Source organism: Dermacentor andersoni, chromosome 3 (assembly GCF_023375885.2).
Source record: "Dermacentor andersoni chromosome 3, qqDerAnde1_hic_scaffold, whole genome shotgun sequence".
NCBI lineage: Eukaryota > Metazoa > Arthropoda > Arachnida > Ixodida > Ixodidae > Dermacentor > Dermacentor andersoni.
Window position 1 is genome coordinate 53,431,220 of NC_092816.1, and position 14,700 is coordinate 53,445,919.

The 14,700-nt window shown below is 42.6% G+C and overlaps 1 protein-coding gene across 1 annotated transcript; it reads right to left on the reverse strand.

The window, feature by feature from the left end:
* Positions 1-2,980: 2,980 nt before the first annotated feature.
* Positions 2,981-14,568, reverse strand: LOC126520815 (malectin). The gene is made up of 4 exons (XM_050169609.3): positions 13,986-14,568; positions 12,690-12,869; positions 9,593-9,650; positions 2,981-5,476 (listed from the first exon to the last, which is right to left on the reverse strand). The coding sequence occupies exons 1-4, from the start codon at positions 14,334-14,336 to the stop codon at positions 5,235-5,237; spliced, it is 831 nt and encodes a 276-aa protein (XP_050025566.1). The 5' UTR covers positions 14,337-14,568; the 3' UTR covers positions 2,981-5,234.
* Between the last annotated feature and the right edge of the window lie 132 nt (positions 14,569-14,700).

Below are 14,700 nucleotides of genomic sequence, written 5' to 3' on the forward strand. Positions count from 1 at the left end.
ACCAGACTAACCTGGACTTGCAATCAAGATTAACCAAGGCTAACCATGCTATGGCTTAGCTTTCGCTATGTATATCCTGGCATAGCCGAGCTAAGCCACTGCCATTTTTTTTATCGTTTTGTAGCTGCTTAGTCTGGCACTTTTCTGCCAGATGGCATATTACAAAATGCAGGTAATTTAGTTACGGTTCTTGTTTTGCTTCTATCAGCACCAATATTTTCTTACAAAAAAAAAAAAAAAAGCTTAGTGCCCTTCCACTCTGTGAAAAAGGATGACCAGCGAGGCTGTGTATGTGGGCCCCCTTCCGCATTGCAAAGAAGCTTCCCGGCTCGTCGATGGCCACGACAAGCTGTCGTGTGTCACTGCTCTCTGCCATCACATGTACGCTCAGCGGGATCGAGTGCACGAGGAGGCAGCGGTCGGGTGGTATCACAGCTACCTTTATGCCAATTATCCTGACACACACACACACACACACGTGCCCCTCTGGGCAGCAGCAAAGTGGTTTCTGCGGAACGTCTCACGCGAACAGAAGCTCGCGCCGTGTGGAAACTTCTATTAAAGCGTTCGACAATTTTTTTGCGTTGATGTACAGTGTTTTTTTTTTTTTTTTAAGGCATGCTGACGCATTGGGCGGAATTTAGTCCACAGACGCGCTAAGTGATGAAAGCCGATAGTGATGTTTGGCTTCTCCGCAACAGGAGACATTCTGGGGGAAAGCCTGCTTTACAAGTTTTCCTCGCGTTTTTGTTATTAAATGCGTGTAACCGAGGGCATATATATGATTACAGTAGAGTGTCCCAACCAACATTGGGACACTTTCGTCTTGTTTAAGAACAGGGGGCGATCGGTTTTTGTTGGTTTGATTTGTCGGCGCTTGGAAGTAATGGCAAATGTGTCAAATGCTACAATTTTTTCTCTTAACTTTCATTAATGATAGTGCGCAAGAAATGCCAGTTAAAATAAACTTGTTTGTAGAAGATTACCCCTTATATAAATAAATTTGTAGTCAAGCTGACCAATCGGTGCTAAATACCGCGCTGTCTGCAGTGAAATCACAGCGCATGGCAAATTAAAATCAACGCGAAAAAAAAAGAAAACTGTTGCAATGACCACGACGCGGAAACGACACCCATTAAACAATCAATATTCAGTCGATGGGTAAATTTAGACCTAGTGACAATTGCTACAAATACTTGGATGTAGTTATCAGTTCGGACTTAAAGTGGAATGAGCACGTGTCATATATGCATAGAAAAGAAAGCCATGCAGAAGCTTAATTGGTTACTCGAGGCGTTGCTTGAGAAATTCATCCCGTGAGGTAAAGCTACTAGCTTACAAAAACATCCACCCGATTCTTGAGTATGGGTTCGTCGCCTTGGATCCACATAGCGATGTTAACATAAAAACAAGGTAGAAAAAATCAGAGAAAGGTGATAATATTTGTATTCAGTTCTTTTGGCCGGTATGCATCACCAATTAAGTAAGATGCTCGAAACACCGGTGCTAGTTACCTAACAAAAAAGGCGATATAAAGAACGATTAAAGTACATGTGTATCTAACTTATCATGGAAAACTAGGCATATGGACAAGGACACGTATACTGAGCCTTTCACTCGTCGAGCCGCTCGGTTTAGCCGCGCTAAGCAGCTTAAAGATATTATCACTGCAAAACTGAAGCGTTTAGAAATCCGTATTTTCCCCCGAACCGTTAGGGAATGGAATACATTTCCTGTTGCGGCGGTTGCCTGCGACACCATGGATTCATTCTAAAGGCTGCTTAACGAAATTGTATAAATGCGCAAGGTACATCGACTGCCCTTACGCCCTCCCATTTCTTTTTTTCAGCCTTCCCTTCCATGTTATTGCACGCATGTGTTTTCCGATGTTTAGTAATGGCAGCTGCCATTGCTAAGCATTTTTTCTTACCCCATCTCATTGTGTTTTTCTGACAGGATGTACAGTCATGTGCAATATGACTTGCGACACCGGTGCCCGTGGTCGAAGGGCCTTCAAGACTGTACGGCTGTGGTATAAAGGTTATAAACATGGATTAGGTGCCTCAGAAAGGCTTTCCAAGGCACCTTATCCCTCTTTATAACCATTATACCAGAGTTTAGCCCAAGAAGGACAGCACAAAGAGGAGACTTCTATGCACTGACTAGCCTGTCAATGCACCTCACTGAAATCTTAAACTATTGTAAAAACTTTTATAAATTATTTAGGGGCACTGAAGCTTTTCAGTACCGCATTTCTAAAATTTCATTGACACTCACTTTTGCACTTCCGCTGAAACTCATTCATACTCACAGGCACCCACCTGCACCTATGTTCCCTTGCACTTAGAGGCAATCACTCGCCTTCTAATTCATAATTAAATTTCATATTTTACACTCTCTCAAGGCTGCTCCTGCAAATTAATGGCCAAATGCTGGGTGTATGAGGTTAGCCCTATATACGTTGGTGGTCCATCGTTGGCCATCAAGTATTGGCCCATGTAACATTTGAACGACCTTGGCAAGGTTGGCCACAATTAAGGAAACATCTCTCTTCTTTTCTTTTCTTTTCTTGGGAATAAGCAGGGAAGTAGTCGGCCGGGGTGCCAGCCCAAGCTTCAATCAAAGTGTCAAGTACTGAGAGACTCTGTTGACAAAAATAATTATGTAAAACCTTAATTGTGTGCAAGTCACCATGCAAGTTACTATAATCTGACTTACCTCTTAACACATGGAGGAAGAAACAAAACACAATTTGATTGCAGATCATTTGCAATGCAACTAGTACTTTGGGCTGTTTTTCTGGGACTCCTTACCCCTACGTCGAGGTAGCCAATCGAGCGATTTGGGACACCTCATTTCCGAACTCTAGGAGCTACTATTTTCATCCAGAATGGTACTTGGTACAAAATGGTAACCAACATAGTTTGCGGTAAAACAAAAGCTGAATCTGTAAAACCCAATTTCATGACAGACTGCAGGATTGGATGCAAAAGCTTTTAATGTAGAACATACATGTGTATGTTATGTGTACATATAAATTCCTTTGTGCCCCTCTCCCTTAAAGTATCTTAATTATGCAATGTATCATTCACAGTTAGGAAAAGTCATGCTGATGAAATAACAAAGCAGGTGAAAACAAGCACATTTCAGTTTTCCTGGAACGGAAAACTCAGTCATGTCCACTTCGGCGAAAACGGCAGCAAAAAACCGTCGGTCCTTTGAAGCAGCAACAAGCAGGTGTACATTTCTTAAACCCACACCGGAGAAAGTAAGTTAAGCAATGAATTAACAAAAGGAAAAGTCCTGTAAGAAAAAAAAAGGTAAAGTAGAAAAGATTCAGAAGGGGAACAACAAGCACATAATCTTTAAAAAATGAAACAACGAAAAAGCAGTTGACTGAAAGTGAGCAGCCTTGAAAGACAAAGCCTTCACACTTTTTTCACAACAAAGCAAAACTTCATCCACTCACCAACCTAAAAAGAAAAAAAAAAAAACACACACACACACACAAAGCAACAGGTGATATTTTTCAATACTGTGCAAAACGTCTGCATGACATTTTGCATTGTGAAGTGATTCTCTGGCCTGCTTGTAAGGTAAACTTGTCTCACATATCATGTGTCACACAGGGCTTTGTTGTAGCAATAAGCAATTTCATTGGTAGAGGCAATATTTAAGGACTGCATTCAGTCTGCACATGCAAACAGTTGGCCTAAGTCAAAATGCCAAGCCTCTCGCTTGTTTCACCCTTTGGCACAGGGCAAAAGTTTCTCAAATTCTTTTAACAAAAAAGTATTCATGAAAAGGGATGCCACACTCTGCTCTGACGAATGGCCTGTTGCCGAATTTAGGCTCATCAAAAAACATTGGTTTACTATCTTACTCCTGCAGAGCACCTATTTCTCTAATGTAAACATAGTTAGCGTTTAGCTGTCTACGGCATGCACAAAGTAAGCATTTTCAGCAGAGGATATAATGCTACAGAGACCGACAACTTTACCCAGTAAATGCCATTTCTTGTTCTCACAATACTATTATGACCCCGCTATCAAAGGTGTTTGGTTCAACGTGTAAACTGTGACACTTGCTCCTCCAAGGCGAAGTTACATGCTACCATTTTGTGAGGGAAGGAAATGCCATGATGTCGAGCCCCAAAATGTGCTCCTTCGGGAAATGGACCTGTACAGTACGATCGTCAATGTAGAAATGTTGAGTGAAAAATGTATGGATAGATAACGCATCCTGTACAACACAATGATACAGCTGGGTTACACTTATGGTGCCCTCAACTCTGTTTTGATAGCAGAAGAAGAATAAAACAAAAGCATTTTTCTTGCAAACCGACGATGCCAAATGTACAACTACTCTGTGTTGATAAATTGCTCTTTCTACCACCTAGCCCAGCTACATGCACACACACACACACACACACAATCACAAAAGAAAGAAAAGAAAGTGGAGGGGGGGGGGTAGTGGTCTCAACCACTTGCACAAATCACGCCACAGGCCACAATCAAAACACAACCCCAGCCACAAATGCAAACTAACTAAGTTAGAGCACAAGCGTGGCTCACCGATTTCCACTGGAGCCAAGACATACGTCGGATGATGAATGGAATGGAACACAACGTGCCAAAGTACTATTCCACGCCACGTGTAGAGAAAAAAAAATATGACACTATCAAACTACAGACCAGGAGGGCCAGGTCACAGTCAACATCCGACCTTTTGACTAGAATGTTTCAGCGCATCGTTACCATCTCACCGCTACTGTAGCCGATGCTGCTATTCGGTGCAGTTCACGCACATGACCCACGTGTTCACAGGTGCGGATGTGGAAGTGGTAAGACAACAATGGTGCACTAAGACATCCCACCTATTTCCTTGTAACTGGACTTTGAAATGAAGCACTGCGACACTGTTGCTTCGCCAAAGTGCTTGCATCAGTGTGACTGCAACCGCACGCAAGTACACGATGAGACTGTAGATCCTTTCAAGCCTCAAACTGCAGCACAAGCCTGACGCCACAGTGCTTCCGGCTCACCCCACCTTTGGCTGTGGGCAAAATGAGACCCTGCCGCAGATGTGAATGCAAAGGCAAAAGCGACTGCAGTCTAAGGATAACACAAAATGTGTCCCTCCCCCAATCACAAGCCCACCCAACAGCTCAAATCCCCCCATCACCTCTCAAAGACAGTGGGAACACCATGGCCCACACAACACATAGGGCACATTCAAAGTTTGCAGAGGCAGAACAGCAGTGGGATGAAGGCTCCAATGGCAACGAAGATGGGAAGGAGGGCACTGCTGTCATCTCCCGTGTAGGGGTTTGGACTGCGAGGTCCCGAGGGCCTGCGTGGCTGGTGCTGAGATCCGGTAGCAGCGGAGTCGCCGGAAGCGTGCCTCGTAGGCACCTCCTCTTCTTCTTCCTCTTCCTCCTCTTCGAACTCTTGCAAGGGGGGCATCTCGGGCACATCTGAATAGTGAAAAAGCACAAAGAGAGGACACTCCCCTAACTGCTCACCCCACGTTTCAGTTTCAAAAGACGCAGAGTGGGCCATGAGAAATGCCAGTTGGGATTGACTGCAACTATGATTGAAATGGGTGGCTGATGCGATAACAGAACACGGACAAGACACACAGCGTTTAGACAGGGCAAGAGAAGGCCTCTGCAGACAAACCTGTACAGCACGTGTGCCGTATGTTTCATATTCCTCCTAGATTCCTTGTTGCGTTGCATTATCTAATTGAAACAGAACTTTGCACCAATTTGCGTACCTTCTGATGTTTCTGTAATTGTGACCCCATGGTGTTTATTGTGCACTTATATCTAAGCACATAAACGATTTTGCATCTCGCGCCCTTGGTAACATGGCTGCCACAGTAAAAAATGGATTGACCACTTTGTGCTCTGCAGTAGAAAGTTATAGCCAGCAAGCTACTGTGGCAGGTGGAGGCAAAGCCTACCTAAAGGCAAACTGCAATGAAAAATAACTTTGGCTAAGTTGGTTATACATGCCTAATTTTGTTACGAACAGATTTTAAGTAGCACTTAAGCAGACGATGCGGCTGCTCCCTAATCTCGAAGGTCATGCCCAGTTGCCGTGATGATTCTCAACATTCTGGGTTTTACATCATTTTTGGCGAGCATTAATGGCTTATGTTGCGTTTTGATATGGAAAAGATATATCTTTTAGCTTTTCATGTCACTCCAATCGCACTTCAAAGGTAAAATTTTGAATTAAGGGCCTGCACTGCATCTACACTATCTGAAACTAAGCCTCTTATGCAGCCTTATATTTTATTGAGGTTGGAATTAGAAGTGTCTTCGCTATGGACTGATTAACAAGAAAACTCAAGGAAAAAAAAGTCTGATGAGTCAGCCTTATGCTCTCTGCAAAAAAGGTTGCCTGCTAGTTGTCACTTAATGCTCTCCTAAAGCAAGATGACACAAAAACAGTATTGTTAATGACACTTGTGGCAAGAAAATAGGCTATCGTTAGAGCCTATAATAATGGCAGATGGTTCACAACCTTATTCTTTTATGTTACATGCAGAAAAGTCACATACAATGTGTGTAAACAGATAAACGTTGAACTGCAGGAATTGAATGTGTGTACCCAAAAAGAAATTGGCTGATTTCTGGGGTTTAACCTCCTGAGGGAACCACGTGGCTATGGGAACGGCCACAGTGGAGGGCTCTGGATTGATTTGATCACCTTGAGCATTTTAATGTGCGACTGCATATAAGTACACAACTAGTATTCATTTTGGCGCCGTCAAAATGCAGACCGGCAAACATTAGGTTCGCAAAATACTACAGTCGAAGCCCAAATATATGAAATTTCAGTTAGAAATAATAAAGATTGCTTCAGTACTGCAGATGTGAACCGTTTACTCAAATAATTCACAGTATTCGTTCCGTAGGAATGCTATGAATAGGAACACTCCTCTATGTGCACAGCCAAAATCATCAGTGTCACAGTCACAGATGGAAATATCAAGTTTATTCAGGGGACAGCGGCTGAAAATACTGCTGCCATTTTACATGCGTTCAGTGGAGTAGGTGGTGCTGCTGAGGGAATGCGTTGGGATAATGGAGTGGGTACAAAAAATCTGGCTCTGAAAATTAGTTGGCAACTGTATTTGTATTTTATATAGATTCTGCACTAAGCTGGGGTTCAAACAAAAAAACGTAGAACCTAACAACAGTTGCAAACGAGCTCTAAAACCCTGGCATTTTACAATAAAATTGTAAAAGATGGCAGCTATGGAAACGTGGCCAGACGTCAAACCTGTCACGTTGTCCTCAGTAGCTGCCAAAAATAAAGTAAAAAGGTTTTAAGCGAGAAATTTTCTGAAATTGAGGTTGTCATTCATGTATTAGCAGTACAATTAATTTTGTATGCTCTCGTACCAGTTCTGCGGGTTGGCATAATAATGCGCACCTTTAATAAAACAAGCACAAGTCTTAGCCCATTATTATGTGCAGTCGCGATAGCATGAATCATGTGGGCATGTGCACTTGAGGCACAAAAAAGGAGCACCACTGCAGCATAGGTCTGCGGCCTCCCGTGTTTATTGCTTGGCGAGATACCTTCTATCTCGAAAGCCATCTCCTCAGACAAAGCAAGCTGTGATAACGCCGGACAATGTGGGGTTATTTTTTTGCATCTGAAGATGTGCCTTGCATGAACTGCATGCTGCATTCTGGTGAGTGAGCTAAGCACGTAGCAGCTTCGAAAAGTTTTTCAGGCAGTGGAGGATACCAAATGCAATTTCAGATCCCAAAGTATTGCAAGAACACGTGCTAGAGATATTGCAAATATGATTACGCAACTGCACCGCACATCCTAAGTGCGTATACAAAATTTGAACATAATTAAATGACTGCAAGTATGCAAAAGTGCCACAGAAGCTGCAAAACGACCGAGCTTGCAGTAAAGGACACACATGAAAGTTGAAAATTTGGATTCAATCAATTGCAGCAGACGCAGAAATGTCTTAAATTTGTGGCATTATAAGAGGATGCGAAACAGGGGGATATTCTTTCAAAAAGAATTTGGCTTCCTTTTATAGACTTGCCCAACTCGTGTTGCCCACGTGTGAACAAGTGTCATGAGCTCAAGCTTGACCAATATGCATGCAATTTCTCAAGCCACACAGCAACCATATGAGGTACATCTATTGCTATATATGACCATATGAAGTAATCAATTCCATTATACTTGAAAGTAGAGTGTCTGAGCTTAATTTTATAAACTAAAAGGTAGGTTAAAACTATGTGAAAAATGGGGACAGCGAAAGGAACACACAACACATCACGAGAGCAGACTGCCAACTCATTATTCATGAAATCAGAGTATAGGCTATTTCAAGCAGGATCCCCAGCACATGACCGTATCGTCACTCACACTTGTGCAGATAACGTAAGAATTCTGCAGACTAACTGTAACACAGCTCGTACCAAATAACTGGAATGTAAAGAATAATGTAGGAGGCACCTTATCCCAACATTGCAAAGGGTGTAAAGGTAAAGATGAGGGTAAGCAAAAGATTCCTTGCAAGCCGATCTTGGAAAACATGATGTTTTTGTTCAGGCCGAGAGACCAGACAGAAAGGGAGATTGTGAAAGCATTTCACGTTATAAACTCTAGCGACAAGTCAGCACGCCATCTGTTTTGCTTTTACACTAAGAAATTGCTTTTTTGGGAAGCCACTTGTGAGTTCTTGAGTTCATGCTGAGCTTCATCATATATTAATGTGTTTCATTACTCTTCCTTCATGCCATTTCACAAGTTTTCAGGTTTTAATAGTTTCACCCTCGCCCTTACTTCGCTTAGTTGTTGTCTTTTCATTCTGTCATCTTCGTTATCTTTTGTCCTTTTTATGTCACTGGTGTTGACTTTGTCGCAACCACGTTTTACAGGTACCATCGCGCCTGTTCATTCCCTCACTTATTGCCTACACTTCGGTTACTGTTATGACATGTGTCGTCTTCACTTCTTGATCGCTCATTGTTTGTGCGCACAACAGATTGGTTCGGTTCTTTTCCCTCATGTTTATTCAGTACAAACCGTGTTACAGTTAGTCTGCAGAATTCTCTTATGTTATCTGCACAAGTGTGAGTGATGATGTGGTCATGTGCCGGGGATACTGCTTGAAATAGCCTATACTCTGATTTCATGAATAAACAGTTGGGAGTCTGCACTCGTGGTGTGTTGTGTGTTTCTTTCGCTGTCCACGTTTTTCGCCCAGCTTTAACCTACCTTCAAGTATGAACCAACTAGCCCTCAAGAATGTCCTATTATAAACTAAAGCTTCTGAAAAAATATTTTAGGGAAAAGGGTGACTTCTCATCTCTCTTTTACGAACACCTCGATTAGTGAAGCTAGATTTCATAACTGCTTGATGGCCTCAGAGCGACCAATTCAACCCTCTCTCCCGGCCCACACCCAAGTAATTAAACGAAAAGAATACACTCCTCTTACATGTGCATGCATGGCCACACACTAGCCACTAGCATGATAGAGGCCTAAAAATGGCATACGTGATGCAAATAAGAAGTAGAACACGTGTTAAAGCTGCTTACCATCAAGTGTCCCCCTCATCACATAGATGGCATTAACTTTTGGGTTATCCCGGTAGCCCTGGAAGACAAGGTGCATACAACAGGCACATAATGTAATTTACTTAAATTACCAATGACTAAACTTGGCAGTTTCGCAAGACATTTAAACAGAGCTGGCTGCTCGCTACTGCCCAAGCTCATATTAGGGCAGCAAACAAGCCGGCGCTGCTAGAAAACTTCTTCCCAGTAAACCTTAGCTTTGGAACAAACAAACAAACAAACAAACAAACAAACAAACAAACAAACAAAACTCCCCCGAAAACCAACCTCACAGCTAAGCAAGATGCCCATTAGAGCACCAAATCATCAGCTTTGTTAACATCAGTTCTGTAATTCCAACACACTTTATGATTGCTACTAATTCACTGTCCTCTTGGCGCTATTTGGTTATGTTCCAACTTCTCCCATTACAATGTTAATTCAATAGCAAGCCATAACAACAAGCTCTATCATATCACATTGATTTGGAGGCCACACCTGAGAGACAGCTGAACACATACTGGCCTCACTAGCACCTTCATAATGAAGCCACAAATATAACATGAGGTCTAACCTTACCACATCTTGAGGTATTATATACTACTCTATTACAATCACATTGTGACCCGAGCACCAGTCAACAGCTAGGAGGAGAAAAATTCTCAAGTTCATAAAAAATTGTCTGTTCATAAAAATTGTGTCCTTGCCAATGTTGCTCTACTCTTGCTATTGCAGTAAGGCCACATACAGAATAACACGAGACTTAGGGCTTTCTTGCATAGCTAAGGTGTGTTGTGGTAGGCCCAAGTGAATAAGTCACATGCACCGCATGGCAGCAAGTGTGCTGTACGGTGAGCCTCAAGACAATAAAACATGAAAAGAAAAGATGTGCTATAACTGCATAAGTACCATGTGTCCCAATTGTCTATGTCAGTCATTGTACAGATAGCTGGCTTGTAACATGAATGATATCTATGACTGAAAATGGCCACAGTATGCAGGACAGATAACAGCTGATAATGCCAGAGTGATACCGGTCAGAAAGAGAAAGCATGAAGAACGCTCAACACACCTCGTATTTGCACTTCCCATTGTACTAAAGCCAGCTACTAAGGGCTACTTTATCAATCAGTCAACTTCAGCAATACTTTCACTAATGCGCGACAAGGCATCTAATGCGAGGCCTTAATCTGTCAATGGGCATTCTCCCTGCTGGTCTCGCCAATTGACAAAGCAAACAATTAACCCAAGGCGATCTCACCAAATGTGATTGATTCATGTTTATGTAGGCCACACATTTTTACAAGTGCCAGTGAAAAATAAAGAAGAAAAAAAAGGAGAGGTGCATTGGGTCTACAACTTCAACTCCGCAATAAAAAACAAAATCACAGTTCTGCAAACTGCATCTACTGATCCAAGTCTAATGGCGAATGGTGCTGCGAGAAATGGTTTATGCTTAGGCAAGACTTAGCATGAGGTTCAGCATTCAACAGAAATAGCTGTTTGACAAATATTAAATAAATAAATAAATAAATAAATAAATAAATAAATAAATAAAGGGGGTAACACGCATGCAACCCACAAACGCACTTTGTTGACCAAGTTGCTCATGTAGGCTTCTTTCTAAAGTTGCTGTTGTGGAGACAAAGCGGAGAAAGCAGTTATTCTATACATAATTTTCATGCCGCAACACTTATTGTGAGTACTATGGCTACAGCGTTTACTAGGGGCCCTTTGGATGTGTTCTCGATTCTGTTATGGGTCATTCAATGCCTTCAAAATCTCGCCTAGGCATATTTGTTTTTTGGTTCACTAAAATTCAGCCCTTGCAGCAAAATACACACGACTGCATGTTTAATCCGAGCACACGTTGGCCGTCTGACAATGTGTGGTTTATACACTGTGCTTAGAATTCTGATATAAGTATAAATCGTATGCATCAACTCTGTAGGTGAGACAAGTGAGACAAGGGATGACTCTGTTTAAGAGAAGTTGCAGAAGTGCTGCTGCCCGATGCTGACAATGACAGAAACAACAAAGCAGGATTTCAGCCAACACCGATTAAGAGCAGCTATTTTTATTTAAAATGAAGCTGCATTCAACAAAATGTTGTGCATCATCAGGTGCCTCGATTATTCATCAGGTTTATGGTATGACAAATGTATCAGTCAAGTTTATGTAGCTGCATGGCGGTGCACTTGTGTCCTGTTTGTTTTGTCTTACTCCTTTGCAGCGCTGTAGTCAATTTCAAAAAACAATTTGACTGCTCAACCTACATTACTGGTGATATTTATAATAATAGTAAAGGATGAGTGACAGTGTTTCTTACAGTTAGTGTCGATTTCCCTATTCAAATAGATGTGAAACGTAGGAATGCTCTCATTAGAGAAACAAGTAAATAATTTCAATGAATTTTGCTGCATTTAAGGGAGAAAGCTGAATTCTACCAACTGCGTGAATTTGATTCAGAACCTCAAGTTTATGTAGAAACTGTTGAAGATAGGTAAGCACTAACTATACAAATTCATAACTCAGCACCAACAAGATATATCACGGTTATGTAAAACTGCATTTGTCACCTTCATGCGAAGTGGACAAAGCCTATACTGCTTATGTGAAATTTAACAACGGTTATGAGGGTTTTACAAAAGTCCTAATCACAAATTGGTGGTTTATTTCTGAGTGGCATATAATACATAAATTCTACCCGTTTTGGACGTCTTAATAGGTACATCTTGTAGAACTACAATTTTGTTTTTCATTGCCAAGTTGAAGTTGTAGACCTGATGCTCCAGCTTTATGTTCTTGTTCTCAAGAGCATTTGTAAAAGGTTGATGGCATAAATAAACAAGGCCATCCTCCACAGTCATTACAATTTACATTGAAATGCAAGAAACGTCAAAAAAGCTTGGTGCCATGGATGCCAAGCAAAACAGTTTTTCTGTTCTTGTGTACTTGCTCCCTAGCTTTCTCCTGACATCTGGATTCACAATGCTCTCACAGGCTTTACTCTAGGAATGATAAAGAGCAAAGCATGTCTCCCGACCACTAAGTAAAGAAATATGGATTGTCTGCACACCTTGATAAATTCAACCTTGATCTTTCCATCGTGCGTGGACTCTTCATCGTTGATACGCAGCTTGTTGCCTTTGATGCTGAACGCAATGTACTCATCATGAGCGACCCCTCGTCCTACTCTGGCATGGATGTCCAAGTCGGCCACCACAGTGTGCTGGCCATTTAAGACTACGTCGAAGACCTGCAAAGACATTTTTACCAAGCACGCTTGCTCACAACAGATGTGCAGAATATGGTTGCACGACGATTCCACTTAACAAATTAAACGCTGTAGTTCCTCAGCAAATTAGCTTCTGACTACGGCATAACAATGCACAATGTTCTGTATTAACTTTTCTTGTCTGCAATGTTTTACTGCTGCATCAACGTCTACAGAGTTATGTTTACCCTATGCACTTCGCTCTTCTTTCATATCTTTTTTGCAGCATGTGTTAAATTTATCTGTAAGCATGATCAAGATTCAAAGTCTCTGCTAACATTCTGTTTCCCTTTTGCCAAATAAACCTAATTCTGAAATGTCCGTCACTGCAAGGCTAGAGCTCCCTGCCTTTGAATGGAGTGTCTATAGGAGAAGCTGACATTTAAACAAAATAGATGTGGCATATAATATATTTAAAAATCGTGAGAAAGAAAAAAGAAAGAATAGATAAATGCCGTGAAGGGAGAACAGATAATGTCAGCAAAAACGCGCGCCAGGCAACAATGCGAAAAAAAAAAGAAAGAAATAGAAATGACGCACGTTCTGGGGCATGCAGACGTGTAAAAGACTGCAAACGTGTCAGAACATTAAGAAGGTGCCTCGTTGGCAGGGTAATCAAGGAATGAGAAAAAAAAAAAAAAGCACGGAAGCGTTGTAAGCTTTCACCTGCGCAGCTGCGTGGCTCAAGTACGAAAAAGTGGAGACGAGTACAAAATAACAACCAAGATATTTTCTCTCGGCCACTGTAACAACAAAGCAGGTGAGCAGTTACAAAAAAAAAACATGAAAAAAAAAGTCATGTTGCGCATTCCGCTGGAAAGCAGCAGCGGGCTACAGCCGTATCACAGCATTGCGTGCCGCGAGCACATACACCGCACGCGAAGTTGGATCGAATGAACCGCAAACGAAACTGCGTAGCGGGCGCTGGAATCAATAAAATCAAGCAAAATTAACATCCACCGACCTAGCGCAAGATCACGCGAGAGCCGGTGCACGCGGCGTGCAGTTACATCCGCACATGCTATGGAATCAACGCGAAAGTGGCAATGGAACGCCACGCAAGCCGACCGGCCGGTCGACCGAGCCGTGCAAGCTCACCTTTCGGCCCGGAGAATCGAAGTACACCTCGCAGAACTTTAGCACCAGGACGTAGTCGCCGTCCTTGTTGACGGGGATGTCGTAGCCGAAAGTGGCCGTGTGATAACGCTCGGTCTGGTAAAGGATGTGGTCCGGCCTGGGGGCCCGACCGATGACTAGAAGCTTGCCGTAATCGGATGCCGTGCCGACTTTTCCGAACAGCGGATCGCGTTTGTACCTGATGCCGTGGATGTCCACATGTTCCTCGCCGCCGGCGTTGATCGCGTAGATGACTTCGCCTAGACTGAGCGCGGGATCGGAAAAACGGAGCAGCAGAACGAAGAGAAAAGGGGACACTACGAAGCGCCGCATATCTAAGCTAGCCCGCCGCCGGAGTTCGATAAAGCCTAGTGCACTAAAGTTAAGGAAATTAGGAGACAGCGTTCGTCCAGGGACGACTTTCTACACCTTTCACACATGAACTAGTCTGCTTTCTACGCGCGATTCGAGTAGCAAGCGCGAACACATAGCGTCCACGGGCAAACCCCCCCGGCGGAACAGAAAATCCACGCGAAACGCCGCTCGCCGCGCCGCCGGTCGCGAAAAGCCACGCATCCTCGTTGTTAGATTCGTACGCCGATCGACAACTCCGACTAAAAATAAAACTTTCATTTTATTTAATTTTATTAATTTGTTTCAGCTTCGAAACATAAAGATATATTTCTGAATGGTAGTT

Excerpts from the sequence above, each read along its gene's own strand:
- LOC126520815 (XM_050169609.3), bottom strand. The coding sequence starts at position 14,336 with ATGCGGCGCTTCGTAGTGTCCCCTTTTCTCTTCGTTCTGCTGCTCCGT. Across the intron at positions 9,651-12,689 it reads TCAAGGTTGAATTTATCAAG|GGCTACCGGGATAACCCAAA; the intron begins GTGTGCAGACAA and ends CTTGTCTTCCAG. Across the intron at positions 5,477-9,592 it reads GATGAGGGGGACACTTGATG|ATGTGCCCGAGATGCCCCCC; the intron begins GTAAGCAGCTTT and ends TTCACTATTCAG.